Raw genomic sequence first — 20,790 nt, forward strand, 5'->3', positions numbered from 1 at the left:
GTGGAGACGTACCTGTGTGGAAATCAACCAGTGGAATGGACGCGTCCAGCAAAACTTCAAACCTCTCTATCTCGGTCAAATCGAAGTCGATTCGGCTGATTTTTGGACGAATCGATTGCTCTCGTCGAGTTCTCGAAGCACGGCCAAAAAGTCTGGTCCGAACCGTTCAATTACGCGCACATTGACGTCGGGTTGAAGATTTGATTTGCACACAGAGACGTACGCCGTGCCGTCCGGGTGGAGCCCGGGCCGCGACTCGACGTCGCCCCCGAAGTCGAAGCTCCACAGATTCGCGCCGGACGTGATCTCGACGCCCGACACCGTCCCGGACCAGTCGCCGAGGAGGTAGGACACGGCGTCCGCGCCGACGGCGACCGTGCCGCCGCCGCCGGGGCCCTTCGTCGCCGCCCGCCAGACCTCCTCGCCCGTCTTCGCGTCGAGGGCCAGCGCGTGGCACTGGCCGCAGTCGTCGGCGCAGGAGTGGCTGCCGTTCCAGGAGGGCACGTCCGGCGGCGGCCAGGACGAGCACTTGCCGCCCTCGTTCGTCTGCCCGACGACGAGCGACGCCGCGCCCGACGGCCCGGGCGCGAGGCCCCAGCCCGCGTCGCCGTGCGCGCCGACGTCCGCGCGCCACTTTTGCTCGCCCGTCGCGCCGTCGACGGCGTACACGAAGCCGTCGAAGGAGCCCACGAAGGCCGTGCCGTCCGTATCTAAAGCGACGGGCCCGTAGACCGCGCCGCCCGTCGAAAAGCGCCAGACCTCCGCGCCCGTCGCGTCGAGCTTGTAGACGTTGTGGTCGTAGGCGCCGAAATAGACCGCGCCCGCGTCGTCGACGGCCGGCGAGCTGCGGATCTTCTCGCAGGCGCACAGCCCGTGCTCGCACCAGTTCGGGTCGCACGCCGGCTGCGCCGGGACCGCGAAGGTCCAGAGGACGTCTCCCGTCGTCTTGTTCGCGCAGCGGAAGACGCCGTCGTCGCTGCCGAAGTAGACGCGCCCGAAGGCGACGGCGGGGCTGCCGACGACGCGGTCGCCGGCGGCGATGGTCCACTCGGCGCGGTCGCCGGCGTCCGACGCGACGACGCCCTTGTAGGACGTGTACTGCGCGTTCTGGCCCCACATGGGCCAGTCGTGGTCCGCGAGGCCCGCAGCGGACGCCGGAGCCCACAGGCACGAGGCCGCCACGATCGTCGAGAGGCTGCCCATCGCGCGTGCTCTGCGAGCACGAGGCGCTCGAGGCCTAGCTAGGTTCAAGCACGGCTTATGGGCTGCCGATTCTTCGTGATGATGGTCTCGCGCTGCGCCCCGCTGCTGGTCGCGGCGTCCGCCGGCGCGGCGCCGCCCGACCTCTGGCTCGTCGTCGCCGACGACCTGGGCTACAACGAGGTGAACTTCATGAACGCCACGCGCGGCATCGAGACGCCGTTCCTCGACGCGTTGGCCGCCGATGGCGTCGTGCTCACGCAGTACTACGTCGCGCCCATCTGCAGCCCGACGCGCAGCTCGCTCATGACGGGCAAGTACACCGCGCGCCTCGGCACGCAGTCCAACGTCATCTACTGGGACACGCCGTGGTCCGTGCCGCTCGAGCACGCGTTCGTCTCCGAGCGTTTGCAGGCCGCGGGCTACGACACGGCGCTCTTCGGCAAGTGGCACCTGGGCATGCACGCCGACGCATTCACGCCCCTGTCCCGCGGCTTCGGGACCCACGTGGGCTACTACCAGGGCTGCGAGAGCGCGTTCACGCACGTCGCCGCGTGCCGCGCCGTGTGGAAATCAAATCTTCAACTCGACGTCAATGTGCGCGTAATCGAAAGGGTTTGGACCGGCCTCTTCGGCCGTGCTCCGAGAACTCGACGAGAGCCATCGATTCGTCCAAAGATCAGCCGAATCGACTTCGAATTGACCGAGCTCGAGAATTTCAAAGTTTGGTCGGGACGTCCCAAACGAGTGGTTGATGTCCACACAGGTGCTGCGAGGCCGGCTCGCCGGACGCCGACGACAACTTCACCTGCGCGGGGCGCTACGCGGGCTACGACTGGTTCGAGGACGGCGTCCCGGCCCCGGCGGCGAACCGCACGAAGTCGAGCGACGTCCTCGCGGCGTCGGCGTCGGCGTTCCTCGCGGCGCGGACGACGACGCCCTACTTCCTCGAGGTCGCCTTCCAGAACGTCCACGGGCCCTACACGACGACGCCCGCGTTCCGCGCGAAATACGCCGCCAAGAAATTCTCCGACGCCGAGCGGACGCTCTTCGGCTACATCACAGAGATGGACGCGGCCGTCGGCGCGATCGTCGACGCGGCCAAAAGCTTCGACGCGGCCCGCTTCGACGACGCGGTCGTCGTCTTCACGAGCGACAACGGCGCGCCCGCGTTCGGGAAGGACAGCGTCGACCACACGCGGGACGGCGACTACATCGCGCGGAACCACCCCTTCCGCGGCGTCAAGAGCTTCCTCTGGGAGGGCGGGACGCGCGTCGCGGCCTTCGTTTCGTCGAGGAACCGCGTCCCGGCGGCGCGGCGCGGCGCCCGGAGCGCCGGCCTCTTCCACGTCACGGACTGGCACCCGACGCTCGTCGCGCTGGCGACGGGACACGCGCCGGCGGGCCTCGACGGGTTCGACGTCTGGGACGCCGTCGCCCTCGGCGCGCCCTCGCCGCGGACCGAGGTGTTGTACGGCCTGAGCCCGCTCCGCGACGCGGGCCAGGCCAAGGCGCCCAAGGCCGCGCTCCGCGTCGGCGAGCTGAAGCTGCTCGCGTTCTGCTACGCCGTCGCCGGCGCCGACGGCGCGGCGGCGAGCGGGCCGTCGGCGGGGCCGGGCATGCCCGCCGACTTCTCGCCGGACGGCCTCGCGGTCTACAACCTCACCGCGGACCCGTCCGAGACGACGAACGTCGTCGCGGCGCTCGACGCGCCGCTGCTCGCCAACCTCCTCGGCCGCCTCGCGCACTTCGCGGACGCGAGCGTGCCGCCGATGCAGTGGGACCCGCCCTACCAGGGCGACGACTACGCGTGCGCCGCGTGCCCGAAGCACGCGCCGAGCGCCGGCGTCGCGGCGCCCTGGCTGCCCTGGCTCTAAGGTCGCGATGCGCGTCGTGGACGGGAGCTTACGCTGGGACGTCGCGCGACGCGCGCGTCGCGCGTCGCGGCGGGCCGCCTATCGTCGCGCCGTCGCGCGGCCGCGGCGCGCCGGGTGGCTGAACTCGAAGCGGCCGTCGGGCCGCGGCTCGGCGGGCGACGGCTCGCGGGCGAGCTTGGCGCGCTTGGCGACGTCGACGGTGCGCGGCGCGCGGGCGTTGCGCCGGGGCTGGTGGCCCTTCGCCTTGATCGACGTCTTCATCTGCTTGTCGACGTTCTGCGTCGACGTGAACTTGCTCACGATCTTCGACCGGCTCCGGCCGGGCTGCGCCTTGCGCGTGAGGCCCTGGCGGCCCTTGTGGCCCATGGTTGTTGCGAGGGAGCGTGCGGCGCCGCGACGACTACTATCGCTCGCAGCTGCGGCAGCTCGTGGGCCGATGCGGCCGCGTCGTTGAATCGTTGCCCACAGCTTGCTTCTCGAGTTAAGGTGAGTGGCTGCGGCGCGCGGGCTGCCCTCGCCTCGACGCCATGCGCCCGCCGAGCTCGCGGTCGCCGCCGCGGCGGCCGACGGAGCGGTCCTGGGCGAGGGACGACGGCGACTTCGACTCCGAGGACGACGAGCGGCGCACGGCCGACGACCGGAGCGACGCGAGCAGCCCGGCCTACCAGCGCGGCGCGCACCGCCCGGCGGCGAACCCGCTGCGGAGCAGCGACAACCGGAGCAGCCAGGGCTCCTTCTTCGGCTCCCAGGACGGCCGCGGAGCGCCGCCCGTCGAGAGCTCCGTGGTGCCGACGGCGGTCCTCGACTCGCTGAAGAAGGCGACGGGCCGCGCGGCGACGCTCCTCCGGGACCTGCAGCGGCTCCGGCGCACGCAGGCGGCGCAAACCGTCGACGACGCCATCGACGACGCAGCGCGGGAGGCCGACGTGCCGAAGCTCGACCTCGAGGACGTCGTCCGGTTATTACGGGCCGTCGTCGAGACGTCCGAGGATCTGTCGGCCGCGGCGTGCGACGCGCCCCCGCCGACGCCCCAGGGCCTGGCGTCGACGCGGTCCGCGCCCGGCGGCGGCCACGGCTGGGGGCCCAGCGCCCGCCGGCCCGCGGGCCCCCACGCGGTGCCCATGGTCTGGGCGACGAAGGCCGCGCCCGAGGGCTGCCGCGTCCGCGCGGAGCTGCGGCGCATCACGTCCGGCGGCGAGCGCATGGGCAAGCTCATGAAGAAGTCGCTGCGCCACTACTGCTTCACCATCGTCCGGAACGACGACGACGCGGGCGCGGCGCTCGCGGGCGCGCGGACGTGGCGGTCCTTCGAGGGCGGCGGCGAGCACCACACGCTCTGGGCCAAGGCCTTCGACGTGGCCGACTGCTGCATCTCCCTGAGCAAGGACGACATCGAGGGCGCGCCCTGGCCCCGCAACGCGGAGACCTACGTGGGCCGCCTGACGACGCCGGAGCCGGGCGTCGCGCTCGGCCGCCTCTCGCACTGCTTCGTGCTCCACGACCAGGGCCTGCCCATCGACGTCGCGGGCAAGCCGGAGAAGCTCGCGCGGGAGCGCGGCGTCGTCGCCATCGACGCGGCGACGCACCCGTCCTTCATGGCCGTGTCCGTGCCGCTGCCGCCGCCGCCGGGCACGCGCGGCGACGCGAACGAGTGGCGGCCGACGGAGGCGCGCGAGTCCATCGCGCACCAGGAGCTGGCCATCATCAACGCCGACTCCATGGCCGACATCATGGCGCGGCGCAAGGACGCGCGGCCCGTGCGCCGCTTCGACGTCGCGTCGGGCCTCCAGCCGTCGCCCGAGGCCGTCAAGAGCCGCAAGAACTTCAAGCTCATCGCCCAGGACGAGGACGCGCCGCCCGAGCCCGCGCTCCAGATGGCCAAGGTCCGCGCCTACGGCGGCGGCTCCAACGACGTCTACGAGGTCCAGTTCACGCACCCGTTCTCCCCGAGCCAGGCCTTCGCCATCTGCATGTCGCGCTTCCTCATCGAGATCTAGGCGGCCGCGCCGGGCTGTCGCGCTCGCCCAACCGAGGTGATCTAGGCTACCGTCGCATAATGCCCGTGCCGCCGCACCAGTCGCAGGGGAACTCGTCCCCGAACTGCGCGCGGTACCCCTTGCCGTTGCAGAGGTCGCAGGGACGGACGCCGTCCTCGCCGCCGACGATCGTGACGTCGAGCTCCTCCGTGACGCGCAACGACGCGAGGTAGCGGCTCCACGCGCGGTCGACGTCCGTCTTCGCCTGGGCCGCCTCCTCCTCCGCGAGGTCCTGGAGCGCGTCGTCCCAGACCTTTTGCCGGTCCGCGTCGCCGCCGACGGGCGACGCCGCGCCTTTGGCCGCGGCGGCGACGACGTCGGAGAAGTCGCCGACCCACGCGTCGGCCGCGTCGGCGGGCGCGACGGAGCGCGACGCGTCGAGGAGCCGCACGCTGCTCTCCGTGACCTTGAACGTCGCGACGGCCGCGGCGGGCGACGCGACCGTCACGCGCCGCGCGAGCGCGTTCGCCTCGAAGAGCGACGCGCAGCGGTGCGTCCGCGTCTCGCCGGCGAGCGCCTTGGCCGCGGCGGACGCCGGCCCTTCGTAGACGACGTCCCGCGGCGGCGTGAAGCGCACCTCGTAGTAGGCCTCCGGCGCCGGCGGGTCCCAGGGATTGGAGCGGCGCGGCGTGTGCGCTGGTCTCGTGGTTGGATGGATGAATGCGCGGGTTGGCAGCGCTGCGAGTGCGAGCGCGACGATGCGCATGCTACGCGTACGAGGGGCGCGCACGCGCGCCTGGCACGGGCAACGCGAGCCCGTTGCCACAGTCACTGCCCGCGGCGCCCGGCCGCTTCCAGATCGAAGGCAACACCGTGCTTGAAGTTAAGTTGCATCGACCTGAGGCGACGCTATCCGGTAGCTCCCCTAAAAAAGCAGAGTTCCGCCGCTTTTACCCGGGAATGATCATGCCCGTGTCCCAGTCGACGAGGGGCATGCGCTCGTGGCCCGGCGGGAGCCGGTGGTCGATCAGGAGCTGGAGGATCCACTTCTCGTGGCCGTCCTCGACGGGCTCGGCGAAGTGGAGCAGGTCCAGGCGCGAGTCGTAGAGGAGCGCGTTGCCGCCGACGGGCGGGAACGCGAGGCCGTCCTCGGGGAAGACCGTGCGCCCGCCCCCGCCCGGCTCGACGGTGTTCAGGTAGACCAACAGCGTCGCGTCCTTGCCGTCGACGTGGGGCGCGACGCCCTCGCCGCCGCGGTAGCGCACGACCGTCGCGTCGCGGATGAGCACCGTCGCGCGGTCCGGCCGGTAGTACAACTCCTCGGCGAAGCGGTAGTTCCGGTGCTCCAGGCCGAGCAGCTTCAGCGCCTTGGGCGCGATCATGTCGAGCACCTCCTCGGGCATGCGCACGCGCCGCCCGGACGTCGCCCCGCCGCTCCACTCGACGGCCTCCTTGGCCTGCTCCGCGGTGTAGCCGGAGGACTCGGCGGCGGTGTCGTCCGTGTTGACGCGGTTGTTCAAATACTCCGTGCACTCCTCGACGTCGTCGCGGCAGGCCGTCCGCACGCACGTGGCGCACTCGTCGCTCGTGAGGAACCCGTCGATGCGCAAGACCGGCGGCGCCTCGTGCTCGAGGGTGAGCACGAAGTCGTCGGTGTTCGGCGTCAGCTCCCAGGCGGCGCCGATGACGCCGAGGTCCGGCGGTGGTGGTGCCACGGAGGCGAGGGCCGTGCGTCTTCTCGGGAGGGTTTGACACGGGCGCAGGGCCTGCGCGACGTGGGCGATGACGACGAACGCAGAGAGTCGCACCACCATCATGCGTGAGTTGGTGACAAGCTTGAAGTCGTCATTGCAGTTCAACAAACTGGAGCTCTATGGTTCTCGTTAGGGCGGCTCCGCGGTGAGGACGAGGTCCGCGCACCGCTCGCCGATCATGACGCACGTCGCGTTCGTGTTGCAGCCGACGATGTCGGGCATGACGGACGCGTCGGCGACGCGGAGGCCGGCGACGCCCCGTACGCGCAGGGCCGCGTCGACGACGTCGCCCATGCGGCACGTGCCGACGGGGTGGTACATCGTCGAGACGTACTTGCGCACGTAGTCCTCGACGTCGGCGTCCGTCTCGACGGCCGGGCCCGGGTGGACCTCCGTCGCGCCGACGTCCGCGCAGATGCGGCGCCCCAAGTCCCGGCAGAGTTTGACCCCATCCACCAGCAATTTCAGGTCGTAGCCCTCGGGGTCCGTGAGGTAGTTGGGGCGGATGAGCGGCAGGTCCGAGTCGTCCCTCAAACACACGGAGCCGCGCGACCGCGGGTGGATCAGCGACGGCGTCAGCGTGAAGCCTTCGCCTATCGGATTGAAGCCGTCGGGGTGGAAGAACACGGTACCCAAATGGACCTGGAGGTCCGGCGCGTCGCCCCGGGCGTCGCCGGCCGCCGGCCGGAGCCGCGTAAACATCGAGCCCTCGCAGATGTTGCTGTGCGAGTGCGGCGTCACGCCGCCGGCCACGCGGTACGACAGCGGCACGTGCAGATGGTCGATGAGGTGCTGGCCGACGCCCGGCGCGTCGCGGACCACGGGGATGCCGCGTCGTTCGAGGTCCTTCCTCGGACCGACGCCCGACCGCAGCAGCAGCAGCGGACTGTTCACGGCGCCGCAGCAGACGACGACCTCGCGCCGCGCGCGGTAGCGCCGGACCGCGCCGCCGCGCCGCGCTACTTCGACGCCGACGGCGCGGGGGACGGCGCCGCCGCGGTCCCAGAGGATTTCCCGCGTCTCGCGTTCGAGCTCGACGCGGAGCGCGCCCGACGGCGACGCCGCCTCCGTCTGCCCGGCGCGCGGGTAGGCGCCGACCATCTTGAGGTAGGCAGACGTCGAACAGCGGCGGCCGCCGCGCGCGTTGACGTCGTTGCAGCCGACGCCGGACGTCGTCGCGGCGAAGTCGCGGTTCGCGGCAACGCCCATGGCCACCGCGGCCCGGACGAAGGCCTTCGTCGCGAAGCTCGACGCGTCGTCGGGATGGTGCCACGGGTGGTCCAGCGGCGCGACCGTGATGGGGCCCGCGGCGCCGTGCAGCTCGGAAGGGCCCGCGGGGTGCGTCTCCGCCCTCCTGAAATAGGGCAACACGGCGTCGTAGGCCCAGCTCGCGTCGCCGAGGAGCCGCGCCCAGTGGTCGAAGTCCCGCGGGTCGCCGCGCAGGAAGACCATGGTGTTGAACGACGAACAGCCGCCGACGACCTTGCCGCGCGGCCAGTAGAGGCCCCGGCCGCCGATCTCCGGCTGCGGCTCGGACCCGTAGATCCAGTCTCTGTCGCTGCCGAAGACGTGCTCGACCTTGCCGAAGTAGTCGACCGCCGTCTGGATCTGAGCGACGTCGTCGTCCTGGCCGGCCTCGAGCAGCAGCGTCGAGCAATGTGGCGCACCCTGGGCGAGGCGCGCGGCCACGGCGCAGCCCGACGAGCCAGCGCCGACGACGATGTAATCGACCGTCGCGTCGCACTCGTCCTCGCGTTGCGCCTTGGCCAGCGCGACGCCGCCACCGCACACTGCCACGCCGCCGAGCAGGCGGGCAGCCACGGGGCGGAGATGATGGTACATCGCGCGGTTCAATGAGCGATCTGTGTCAACGTTGCCACAGCTAGGCTAGGAGAGGTTAACAGCTAGAGGGCCTCCCCCAGGGGGGTTTGCGGTGCTCCGGACGGCACGCGACGGGAGGCGCGCGACCCCCGGGCGGCCGAGCGGCCAGTTGGGGCTGCCCATGATGGTTTGGCTGCACGCCTTCCTGTGGGCCGTCGCGGCGAGCAGCGAGCTCTGCTTCGACGGCGGCGGCGTCGTCGACCCCTACCGGAACATGTCCTACCTGCCGTCGCCGTCGGAGGCGTCCGACGCGCCGACGCCCGCCGCCGCCGCGGCGCTGGACGACTGGCGGACGCTCGGCGAGACGCTGTGCTATTTCGCCACCTGCGCCGGCGACGTCGCGCCGCACAACTTCGGGTTCGGGTCCCAGCTCGCCGTGTCCGTGCTGCGCGCGCGGACCATGGTCGCGAAGCGCCAGTTCCCGGCGGTCCCGATGCACGCGGCGCTGAGAGGCGCGGCGGCGCAGCGGCTCTTCGCGCTCGACGCGGCGTCGGACGCGCGCGTCGCCGCGGCGCGGGCCGTCGTCGACCGCGACCGGCGGCGCTGCGTCGGCGCGAACGCGTCGACGGCGTGCTTCTTCGACGCCTTCGGCGGCGGCGCGGGCTCGTGCGCCGCGCCGCTCGCCGCGTGCCCGCCGCCGCCGACGAACCGGCGCAAGCGGCCGCCCCCGGGCCCGCCGGCCGACCCCCGCGCGCCGCGGCGGCCGGAGCGGCTCGTCGGCGACGGGGCGAGCGGCGCCGCGCGCTTCTGGTCCTTCGCGGCGAGCTACGCCGCGTTCGCGACGCCGTCGCCGGGGCTCGCGGACGCCGTCGAGGGCGAGGCGGCGCTCCTCGGCCTGGGCGACGCGCCGCGGCCCTGGCTCGGCGTCCACCTGCGCCACGGCGACAGCTGCCGCGACGGCGAGGCCACGGGCCGCGTCTGCACGCCCGCGGAGGCCTACGCGGCGCCCGTCGGCGACCTCGCGCGCCGCTACGGCTACGCGACGGTCGTCGTCGCGACGGACAGCGACGCGGCGCTCGCGGCCTTCGTCGCCGAGCTCCCGCGGCGCGGCCTCGGCCATCTCAACGTCGTCGCGCGGCGGTCGCCGCGCGTCGACCCGAGCGTCTTCGGCGAGGTCCAGCGCCTCGAGCACGCCTACGCCGCGACGAGCAAGCACGCCGTCCTCGTCGAGCCCTGGACCGAGTACTACGGCTTCGCCGCGGACCTCCTGCTCCTCGCGCGGTGCGACGGCTTCGTCGGCAAATTCACGTCGAACCTGTCGAGGCTCGCCTTCGCGCTCATGGCCGCGCGGAAGCGGTGCATGGTGCCCTACGTGAGCCTCGACTCCTTCTTCTGCGCCGGCGGCGGCGGCCGGTCCGTCGACTCGAGCCGCAACGCCGCGCGGGACCCGGACTCGAACCGCGTCATGGGCGTCTTCCCCTGCTAACACGAGCGCGGGTTCGCGGCTCGAATCCGGGGGTGCGGGAAGACCCGGGTTTGGGCAGCATATGACGCGGCTTGGCAACATACGACGACGAGACACATCGGTACGGGCCATTTCGCCCTCGCCACATGGCTCGCGTAGCAGTCGCGCTCGCCGAAAGTCTCGCCGATGGCCGCTGCACCCGGCCCCAGGTGATGGGCAAGTCCCCTGAACCATCGGCGCGAGCGCCACCCGCGGAGGTGGGGCGGCGTCTAGGCACCACTACGCGGTGCCGCGCAGCGGCTATGGAGGCAGCAGGTCAGGCGCCGGACCCCGCAGCCGCGGCGCTCAGCGCGGCCGACGCGGCGCGTCGATGGCGCGGCATGGCATCGCGTCTCGTCGGCTTGGCGCCCGTCGGGCGAGTGTACATTCGTGCGAAGCGCACGCACGAGCGACTGCGCGTCGTGCGCGAGGCTTTGATAGCTGCCGACAGTTGGGCCAAGGGCGCGGCAGCGCCGGGCCGCGCGTGGGCGGCGCACGGCGCAGCGACCGCGGAGATCGACGCTGCGGTCGCGCTCTGCGGCGATTCTGCGGATCGCAACACGCGGCGCGTTGTCGCAGCGCGCGACGCGCTGCTGCGCGACGGTGGCGTCGAACGGGCACGCCCCCAGTTTCTAGAGCCGACGTCGGGCGCGCGCGCGTGGCCTCCCGATGTCCACGATTCCGCCGCTGCCGAGGCCGGCGCGTTCGTCGAGTTCTCGTGGATGGAAGACACCGGAGGGTGCTGTCCTACCGCAGGCGTGGCCTTGGACCGCGTCCTGCGTGAGGTTGGCGCGGATCGACTCGCCGCGGCCGTGGCCGGGGCCGAGGCTGGGTCCGCCGCCAAAGCGCTCGCCGCCGTCAAGCTCGAAATGGTGCGCGAGGGGCGGGAGCAGCTGCTTTCGCGGCGACTGTGCGCATGGGCCGCGATGGCCACCGAGTCGCTCGCGAAGACAAAGATCTACTCGGCGAGCGGCTCGCTCGTGGGGCCCAAGGACTACTCGGCGAGCGGCTTGGCGCTTCCGCCGCAGCTCCAGAACGTGGTCAACCGCGGCTACGCGTTGGCGTTTCAGGAAACGGCCGTGAATGTCAATCCGCTAAATCATTCGGGCAAGCTGAGCGGGGAGCTGCTCGCGGTACCACTTCCTGGCGAGAAGAAGATTCAGAACTTGTTTACCCGCATGTGGAAATCGCAGGCGCGGCCTTCGCTGGCTTCAATCTTCTTAGACGTCGCTGCCAAGAGCCTTGATGACAGCCAAACCGTACTTTATCCATTAACTAGCCAAAGGCAGTCCGGCATCGCGGCATCCGTCGTCCATCGAATGCTCCTTGCGAGTGAACGCGACCGGCGATTGGAGGTGCTTCGCCGCGCACTCGCCGACGGCGCATCCTGGGAAGATGATGTTCTCAAGCAGCGGAAACGCGTAGTCAAGCGCCAGTCTGAGGAAACTCAAAATCAAAAGACTCGAAGGGAAAAGGCTCGAGACAAGGCGCGAATGAATGCGATCGCCCAGGCCGAGGATAATCGAGAAGACGACCCCAAAGATGAAGGCGAGTCGGTCGATCCAGCCGAGGCGGGCGCCATCGGACGTTGGGCTGAATGGTTACATGAAAAGGCCAGTCTTAAAAAAAAGGAAACTCTGGTCGAGGATACGGCGTCGTTACGTGGTTCGTACCTCCTGTACCTGTACGGCGGAAGTGACGCGATGCCCGAGTTTTTCAGCGGAGACAAAGTGTATGTTTTTCACCCCTTTGGAATGATGGAGACAGTTACTCGAATGAAAGAAGTAAAGAAAGGTGGGGATCAAAAAGCGCCGGAACGGGACTCCAAAACGTCACCCGTCGCCCGCGAGGTCCAAGCCGAGGTTCTGGGCTGGAGCGACTGCCTCTTCGAGCGAAGAATCGCACATATCCCGGATTTTGGAGCTACCAAAACGCGCGATGTCTCCAAATTTGAGTATCTCGTGAAGTTCCAGCAAATTGCAATGGAGCGCGATAAAACGAGCAAAAAAACGAAAATCACAGAATTCCAACCTGTTTGGCACTACGCCGTGGTTCTCCAGTCCTCCATGCGGCTCCAGGACGCAACGCTGGCCACGAGCCGAAGCTTTGCGCATTTCGTCTCGTCCACTCTCAGCGGGGATGGCGTCAAGCGCGCGTTCTCGGTCCAGGGCTTCCAGGGGGTCTTCGCTCGCGACGTGTTCGCGTGGCTCAAGGACGCCCTTCGGCTGCAAGAGGCTGACGTCGTGAAGACCCTGTTGACGGTTCGACTGATCGACGAAGAGGCGGGCCGCGACGGCGAAGGCGAGCGGCTGCGCGCGGTCCGCACGGAGCTCGTCGGGAACGCGCTGCGCTACGCGCTGCGCCTGGAGGAGGAGAGCGTCATCTACGAGGCGAAGAGCGCCGGCATCACGTGCATGCACATGGTCCTCGCCGTCGAGGGCGCCGTGAGCTACGTGCGCGTCGCGGACCTGCGGGCGACGCTCGAGAACGTCTGGAAGGTCTCCTCGGAGGCGAACCGCGCCGCGATGACGGGGATCTTCGAGGCGCTCGTCGAGGTCTTCTGCGACGGCGCCGCGCTCGAGGCCTGGGCCTCGACGGGCGCGCGGCCGTTCGTCGCCGACGTCTTCGGCCGGGCCGGGCTCAACGGCGCCGTGCGGCGGCGGCTCGTCGTCGCGGTCGCGTCGCGGCTCGCCGCGCTCGGCCGCGGCGGCGCCGTGCCGAGCGGCGAGCGGCCCGCCCCCCACGGCCTGAGCCCGTGGCACGCGATCCTCGCGCGCTGCGACGAGTCGCTCGTCTCGGCCGTCGCGACGCCGCCGGGCCCGGCGCCGACGGACGACTACGGCCGGACGCCGCTGTCGGTCGTCGTCCAGCTGGCGCGGCCGCCGAAGGTCGTGCAGGCCGTCGCGAGGTGCGCGACGGTGGCGCACCTCGCGGCGCCGGACGCCTTCGGCTGCGCGCCGCTCCACTACGCCGCGCAGGCCGGGTCCGTGGCGACGTGCGGCGCGCTCCTCGACCTGCTCGCGGCGCGCGGCGCGGCGCGCGCCGTCGACGCCGAGAATTTCGCCGGCGAGACGCCGCTCCGGTCCGCGGTGGCGTCGCCGTCGCCGAAGCGCGTCGCCGTCTGCGCGCTGCTCCTCGAGCGCGGCGCGGCGCTCGGCCCCGCCGCCGCGTTCGAGCTGCTCGCGGTCCCGGAGCACGCGGCGCTCCCCGGCTTCGACGCGGTCGCGCCGCGCCTCGCCGCCGCCGCGGCGGCGGGCGGCCTGCCCCTCCACGCGCTCGTCGCCGCGGACCGCGTCGGCGAGTGCCGCGCGCCGCGCGCCGCGTGCCCCGAGGCCCTCGTCCGCGCGCACCAGCACGCGCGCGACGTCCTCGCCGACGGCGCCGGCGGCCCGGACCTCGGCGCGACGCCGCTCCACGTCGCGCGGTCCAGGGACGCGGCGGCGCTGCTGCTCGACGCCGACCCGGACGCCTGGCGGCGGCGGACCGCGCGCGGCGACACGCCGCTCCACCGCGCGTGCGCGCGCGGCGACGTGGGCGCCGTCGAGGAGCTCCTCCGGCGCGGGGCCCGCTGGGGCCGCGCGTTCCTGAACCGCCGCGGCGAGAGCCCCTACGAGACGGCGACCGGCGACGCGAAGAAGCTCATCCGCGCCGCGATCACCTCTCGCCGCGACGCGCAGTCGGCGAAGGCCATGGAGTCGGTCACGCGCCGCGCGCCCAAGGACTGGCGCGCCGAGGCGCGGCGCATCGACGACGCCGTCAAGCTCGCGAAGGTCGCCGAGCGCGTCGCCGAGCTCAAGCCCGCGGCCGGGCCGGCCGAGGTCGACGCGCCGGCGCGCGGCGCCGCGCCGGGGCGGACGGACCCGGGGCGGACGGACGGGGCCGCGGCCTTCGAGCCCGAGATCCCCGCGCTCCTCGCGCCCGAGGCGCTCGCGCAGCTCTTCCAGCTCGACGGCGAGTCGCGGCGGCGCGCGCTCGACGTGGTCTTGCGCGTGGCGACCGAAGCCGCGGCGCCCGGCGCGACGCGCGTCGGCGGCGCGGCGCTGCGGCTCTTCCGGTGCGACGGCGTCCTCTTCGAGCGCGCCTTCGACTACGTCGGCGGCGAGCTCGCGCACCGGCGCGTCCTGCGGGTCTACGCGCTGGACGAGCGCGACCCGGCGACGTTGGCGGCGCTCGCCGCGCGAATCGCGCAGCTGCACCGCAAGGGCCGGGCGTCGCCGCTCGCGTACGAGCTGGAGCGCGCGCCGGGAGCCGGCGAGCTCTACTACAAGCTGCCCGACCCCGTGAGCGTGACGGGCGTCTGCAAGTTCTTCCGGCTCACGACCGCGCTCGCGTCCATCGCCGCGAGCCACGACTTCCTCGGGCCGCCGCGCGGCGTGCAGTCGTCCTTCGAGCTCGACCACGACGAGCAGGCGCACGTCGAGGCCTGGGCGTCCGACCCGTCGCCGACGCTGCTCCTGGGCCGCGGCGGCACGGGCAAGACGCTGATCATCCTCCAGTCGCTCTGGGGCGCGTACCGCCGCGCCGTCGCCGCGGGCGACGGCGGCGTCGTCGTCTTCGCGACGGGCTCGAACGTGCTCCGCGCGTCCGTCCGCGAGGCCTTCCTCAGCCTCCGCCACGCCTACCTGGGCCTCCCGGCGACCGGCGACGATGCGCCGCCGGCGTCGCTGCGCGCCGCGGACCTCCCGCCCGACGACGGCCTCCCCCGCGTGCTCTTCCTCACGACGCGGGAGCTCCTCGCGGCCGTCGACGCGTCCTGCGCGCGACCCCTGCTCGGCGCGCGCCCCGGCGGCGCCGTCGCCGACGTCGCGTCCCTCGAGGCGAGCCTCCGCGAGCACGAGTCGAGCAGCCGCGACGCGCGCGGCGCCGAGCCGGCGGCGCGCCGCGGCTCGCGCGGCTTCGGATTCGCCGCGGGCGACGCCGCGTCCCGCGAGGTGACCACGGACGCCTTCCTGCGCTGGTGGCAGCCCAGCGCCGCGGTCCGCGCGGACCCGGGCGTCGTCTGGTCCGAGATCCTGACGCACGTCAAGGGCGCGCCCCGCGTCAGCGCGCTCGGCAAGCCGCTCACGCGCGACGAGTACCTCGCGCTGCCGCGGAAGACCGCGCCCGCCTTCGCCGGCCTCGCGTCCGCGGGCCACGAGCGGTGGGGCGACCGCGACGCGGTCTACGACATTTTCGAGAACTACGAGCGGGACAAGAACGAGTGCGGCGGTTACGACATCTGCGACCTCGTGTCGTCGTGCATGACCCAGGTCCTCGGCCGCGGCGGCGCCTACGAGGGCGTCGAGCTCGCCGGGCTCATGCTCGACGAGGTCCAGGACTTCACGCTGTCGACGGTCGTCCTGCTCCTCCAGCTCCTCGAGGACGAGGACCGCCTCCTCGTCGGCGGCGACACGGCGCAGACGATCTGCAAGGTCACGTTCTCCTTCACGGACCTGCGCGCGACGCTGCACCGGCGGCGCGACCGCGCCGAGCGCCGGCTCCGGGAGCACTGGGCCGCGCCCCGCGACGCGCGGCCGCCGGCCGCGCCGCGCGTGCCGCGCCCCGCGGAGCTCAAGGTCCTGACGACGAACTACCGCTGCCACCAGGGCGTGCTCGCCGTCGCGAACCTCTGCCTCGAGATGATGGCGCTCTTCCCCAACAGCGTCGACGTCGTCGCGCCGGAGCGGGCGCACTTCGCGGGCGAGCTGCCGCTCCTCTTCACCGACGACGCCTTCGACGACGTCGCCGAGGTCTTCTCCGGCGGCAACGCCGTGACGGAGATGGGCGCGAACCAGGTCATCATCGTCCGCAACGCCGCCGCGAAGCGCGAGCTGCCCGCGGAGCTCGCGGGCGCGCTCGTCATGACGCCCCTCGAGGCCAAGGGCCTCGAATTCACGGACGTCTTCGTCTGGAACTTCTTCTCCGACAGCGTCGCCGCGGACCGCGGCTGGGGCGCCGTCGCGCGCGCGTGCGGCGTCGAGCTCGGCGACCGCGTCGCCGAGGCCTTCGACGCCCGCGTCCACCTCGCGCTCAGCGACGAGCTCAAGCAGCTCTACGTCGCGGTCACGCGCGCGCGGGAGCGCCTCGTCTTCTTCGACCAGTCGCCGCGCGCGCGCGACGCGTTCTTCCGCGCGCTCCTCGACCGCCGCGTCGCGCGCGCGCACGACGGCGTCTTCTCCAAGACCGGCGGCGCGCTCGCGCTCGCGCGCGCGTCCGAGGCGCGCGAGTGGGGCGCGCGCGGCGCCACGTTCCTCCGCCGCGGCGACGCGGGCGACTTCACGCGCGCGGCGGACTGCTTCGCCAAGTCCGGCGACGAGCCGCGGCGCCTGCTCTGCGTCGGCCAGGACGCGCTCGCGGCCGCGCGGCGCGCCGCCGGCGCCGAGGCCGAGGGCCTCGCGCTCGACGCCGCCTACCTCCTCGCGCGCTCCGAGTGCGAGGGCAGCGAGGTCCCGCTCGCGGCCGCGCTCGAGGCCGCCGGCGCGCCCGGCCTCGCGGCCGACGCGTGGCGCCGCCTCGGCCGCGACGCCGACGCCTTCCGCGCGTCGCGCGACCACCTCCGCCGCACGGACAAGGCGGCCTACGACGCCGCGGTCGAGGACGCGCGGCGGGCGAAGGAGGCCGCCGACGCGGCCCTCGCCGCGGCGCGCGCGGCCGCGGCCGCGCGGCCGGCGGCCGCGCGGCCGGCCGCGAGGACCGCGGCCGCGCCGCGCCGCGCCAGGGAACTCGCGCGGCGCCTCCTCGACGAGAAGATGGCCGCGGCCGCCGCGCCGCGCGCCCCGGCGGACGCGTCCGCGGCGGCGAAGTCCATGTTCCGCGGCTGCGAGCACTTCGACCGGGACCTCGGCGGCTGGGACGCGTCCTCCGAGGCCGCGGCGCCGCCGAGCGTCGTCTCCACGGCCGCCTCGCACGCGACGTCGACGGCGACGTCCCAGATCGCCGTCGCGCCGTCGCGCCACGCGGGCGAGCGCATGGTCGAGCGGACCATCTCTCTGCGCGAGCTGCAGGAGGCCAAGAAGCACGGCGCGCCCCGCCGCGGCGACCGAGGCCGCGCGCGCTACGAGTACCGCGGCCTCGTCTACGTCGAGGCGCCGGGCGCCACGGGGGTCACCGCGTTCTACACCAAGGCGATCCCGCACGGCTGCCTCGAGCGCGCCTTCGTGCCCTTCCGGGGCAAGCGCGCGCCGGCCCGCGAGGTGGAGCGCGTCGAGCAGGCGATCCTGCGCGACCGCGGCGTCGAGACGAAGATCTCGGACCACGCGGAGCGCGGCCACTTCGGCTACCTCGTCGCCTCCGCGTCCGTCGAAGCCACGGACGAGGCGGCGCACATGCTCCGCGGGCTCCTGGCCGCGCGCAACGCGGAGTCGAATGGACTCCCGACGGTGCGGGAGGACGTCTACGAGGAGTCCTTTCCCTCGCTCCCGTCGCCGCCCAAGCCCAACGCGGCGACGCTGCGATTGGAGGAGCAGCTGAGGTCCATGGAGAAGCGGCTCGCCGAGGCCGAGGCGGCGCGTTCGTCGCTGCAGCAGGAGCTCGGGGGGAGACTGACGGCTTCGGCGCTCGGCGCGGCCCGCGCCGAAGAGAAGCTCGCCGCGTCCGAGACGGCGCGTTTGTCGCTGCAACGGGAGCTCGACGAGTCCAAGGCGGCGTTGCGAGCGGCCCGCGCGGACGCGGCGAGTCAAAAGCAGGAGCTCGACCAGCTCAAGGCGACGCTGGCGACGGAGTCCAAGGCGGCGTTGCGAGCGGCCCGCGCCGAGGCGAAGAGTCAAAAGCAGGAGCTTGACCAGCTCAAGGCGACGCTGGCGACGCTGGCGAGCGTTTTCGAGCCCCCCGAACCCGTTCGCCGACGCGAGCCGCAGGATTCGGAGAGCAGCGCCTCGAACTTTCTCGAGGACGCCGGTCTGAGCCACCGGCGCGACGCATTCGCAGACGCGGACGCGCTCGAAATGGACGTCATCAAACTCCTCCAGGAGGGAGACCTCGAGGATCTCGGACTCGACGAAGACGAGCGCGCGTGCTTCTTCGCGGCTCGAAACCATTTCGGCGTCGCGCCGGCTCCGCGCTCGCCCAAGGGCAAGCCCAACGGTGGCCGCGGCCGCGGGGGCGGCCGCGGCCGCGGTCGCAGGGGCGGGAAAGGCAAGGGCGGCCGCGGCCGCGGCCGCGCCTGAGTGCCATGTGATGTGTTGCCGCGCGGGGGGGGATTCCTCTCCTTCGAGCGAGCTGTATGTGTTGTTGTGTTGTAGACTAAGAAGGCGACCTTTTAGACGAGGATGGGGCTCGGCGGGCCGACCTGGGACGCGTCGCTGAGGAACGTCGCGACCGTCGCGTCGGCGAAGGTGACGGACCGCTCGGAGCGGCCCGCGAGGGACGGGTCCTCGAGGAGGCCTCGCCGCCCCCGGCGCAGGCGCCGGTCGCGCTTCTTCTCCCGCCGGTCCCGCTGGCGGTCGTGCTCCGCGACGTAGAGCGCGTGGACCGCGTCGCGGAGGCTCGGCGCGGCCTCCGCCGCCTCGGCGGCCTCCGGCGCGGCCGCGCGCAGCATCTTCCAGACGCGGCTCCGTGACGGCGTCATGGCCCCGGCGAAGACGGCGCCCCGCGCGGACGGCGTCGCGGGCACGGCGGTCCAGTGCGGCGACGGCGGCGGCCGCCGCCCGCCGCCGCCGTCGAGCCGCGGGTCGCGGAGCTCGCGCCGCTGGAGGAAGAGCGGCAGCGTGCGGCACCGCTTCGACCGCGGCACGAGGGCCGCGACGTCCGCGTCGCCCCGCAGGAGGCTCCGCACCTCGTCGACCTCGTGGACCGTCGCGCGGTGCCGCTCGGCCACCACCCCCGCGGACGCCGCGGCGAAGCGCCGCCGCAGGTCCCGCAGGAACCCCCGCAGCAGGGCGTCCCGCCGCGCGTCGGGCACGGCGTGGCGCTCGACGGACAGGAGCGCGTCGCGCGCCGTGCGGATTTTGGAAGAAGACGCGAAGGACCGCGAGTGCGCGAGCAGCACGAGCGCGTCGGCCTTCTTCAGCCGCGTCTTGATCTCCTTGAGCCCCGCGCCGATCTCCCGGAACCGCCGCGCGCGCTCCGCGTCCGCGGACGCGCGCTTGCGCGTAGCCGTGCGCTCGTCCGCGAGCTGCTGGGCCCGCGCGGCGCTCCGGGACACGAGGACCTTCCGCGCTTTCTCGTCCGCGCGCTCGAGCGCGTCGCACGCCGCGCGCTCCCGCGCGACCTCGACGTCGACGGCGGCGGCCCACAAGATCCGCAACGCCTCGACGCGCCCGTCGCCGCACGCGGCGAAGTCGCGCCACGCGCGCTGGACGACGCGGACCTTGCGGTGGAACGCGAAGACGACGCGCCGGAAGCGGTGCGCGGCGCCCCGGCCGCTCCGGAGGCACCGGCGGATGCGCCCCAGGGCGACGCGCTTCCGCCGGACGCGGCTCGCGACGACCCAGCGCAGGTTCCCGCCGACGGCGCCGATGAGGCGCAGCGTGAGCCGGAGCCGCTCCCGCGCCGCGGCGACGCGCCAGAGCCGCTGGAGCGCGCGCGCGACGCGGAGCCGCGCGCCGTAGACGAAGCAGGAGCTCAGCGCGTAGCCCAGCGTCGCCGACGCCTTGGCGACGGCGACGGCCGCGAGGAGCGCGCGCGCGCGCCGGAGGCCGTCGCGTTTCGCGGCTTTCGCCTCGACGCGGCCCAGGAGCTCCCGCGCCCGCTCCTCGCGCCGCTCCGCGCGGCGCTCCTTGACGAGGCGCCGCCGGTCCTTGATCGCCGCCGCGCCGGACCCGGCGCACGGCGCGGCGCGCGCCCCGGCCTTCGCGGCGGCCCGCGGCTGCTTCTTCTTCCGCAGGTGCGGCGCGGACCCGGACTTTGCGAGCACGGCGACGGGCTCGACGTCGGGCGCCTCGAGCGGTGCGGGGAAGAGGGGCGCCGACGCGGACGCCGCGAGCGCTTTCGGCGCGGCCCCGAGCGCCGCGGGCGCGGCCCGCGCCGCGGCCCGCGCCGCGCGGCCCAAGGCGGGCTTCGGCGGCGGCAGGTCCGCGCCGCCGAGGGCCTCGCGCTTCAGGCGCCACTGGAAGATGTTCTCCTTGTCCGCGTCGCTGCCGACGGCGCGCTTCGCCGGGCGCTCCGGCGGCGGCGGCGGCTTCGAGCGCTCGAGGCGCGTCGCGACCAAAGCGTTGAGCTGGAGCTCCTCCTCGACGAGCGTGTCCAGCAGCGGCGGCCGCGTCGTCTTGCCCTTGCGCGCCTTGCGCGCGTGCACGTCGGCCATTTCCAGGTTAGTTAAGGCAGCCCGACCATTGCAGGTCAACTGCAGAAGTTCACCCACACGGAAGCTTCCCGTGCACCGTGTCACAACGGAAATCAACGCACACGCTGCCCAACGATGTTGGACCCGCACACCTTCGATTCCGGCTCGACGCCGGTCATGACGCCCGCGACGACGCCGCGGAACAGCGCGCCGACGACGGCCGAGGAGGAGGCGTCGGCGCTCGACCGGCTCAAGGACCTCTCCGTCGCCACGGCCTCGAAACTCAACGACAACGTCGCGAAGACGAAGGACACGGTGGGCACGCTCACGGAGGCCGCGCGGAAGATCGCCGCGAGCCAGGCGTCGCGGGGCCTCGAGCTCGCGCGCGGCGGCTTCGCGGCGCTGAGCGGCGTCGCGGGCGCGGCGACGCGGACGTTCCGGTCTGGTGCTAGGCAAT

At 73.0% G+C, this 20,790-nt stretch overlaps 4 protein-coding genes across 4 annotated transcripts in view; 3 read left to right on the forward strand and 1 right to left on the reverse strand.

The window, feature by feature from the left end:
• AURANDRAFT_62833 (hypothetical protein) overlaps positions 1 to 730 on the forward strand; it is a gene marked incomplete at both ends in the record, with an annotated part of 1,269 nt that extends 539 nt beyond the window's left edge. Inside the window, 2 exons of the mRNA XM_009036788.1 lie at positions 216 to 219; positions 350 to 730. Of these exons, the coding sequence (XP_009035036.1) occupies positions 216 to 219; positions 350 to 730 (385 nt within the window). The remainder of the gene's footprint in view (positions 1 to 215; positions 220 to 349) is intronic.
• Positions 731 to 1,335: 605 nt separating this feature from the next.
• On the forward strand, positions 1,336 to 1,647 carry AURANDRAFT_8504 (hypothetical protein; the record flags this gene model as incomplete). Its single annotated transcript, XM_009036539.1, has 1 exon — positions 1,336 to 1,647. A coding segment is annotated over one exon (312 nt), but the record flags the coding sequence as incomplete, so codon positions are not given.
• A 5,310-nt stretch (positions 1,648 to 6,957) lies between these two features.
• AURANDRAFT_7012 (hypothetical protein) lies at positions 6,958 to 7,398 on the reverse strand (the record flags this gene model as incomplete). The annotated part of the gene is made up of 1 exon (XM_009036525.1): positions 6,958 to 7,398. A coding segment is annotated over one exon (441 nt), but the record flags the coding sequence as incomplete, so codon positions are not given.
• Positions 7,399 to 8,812: 1,414 nt separating this feature from the next.
• AURANDRAFT_62835 (hypothetical protein) overlaps positions 8,813 to 20,790 on the forward strand; it is a gene marked incomplete at both ends in the record, with an annotated part of 15,651 nt that continues 3,673 nt past the window's right edge. The window contains 5 exons of the mRNA XM_009036790.1: positions 8,813 to 10,099; positions 12,193 to 17,925; positions 18,373 to 18,444; positions 20,361 to 20,364; positions 20,389 to 20,778. Of these exons, the coding sequence (XP_009035038.1) occupies positions 8,813 to 10,099; positions 12,193 to 17,925; positions 18,373 to 18,444; positions 20,361 to 20,364; positions 20,389 to 20,778 (7,486 nt within the window). The remainder of the gene's footprint in view (positions 10,100 to 12,192; positions 17,926 to 18,372; positions 18,445 to 20,360; positions 20,365 to 20,388; positions 20,779 to 20,790) is intronic.

Source organism: Aureococcus anophagefferens, assembly GCF_000186865.1.
Source record: "Aureococcus anophagefferens unplaced genomic scaffold AURANscaffold_5, whole genome shotgun sequence".
NCBI classification, from domain to species: domain Eukaryota; class Pelagophyceae; order Pelagomonadales; family Pelagomonadaceae; genus Aureococcus; species Aureococcus anophagefferens.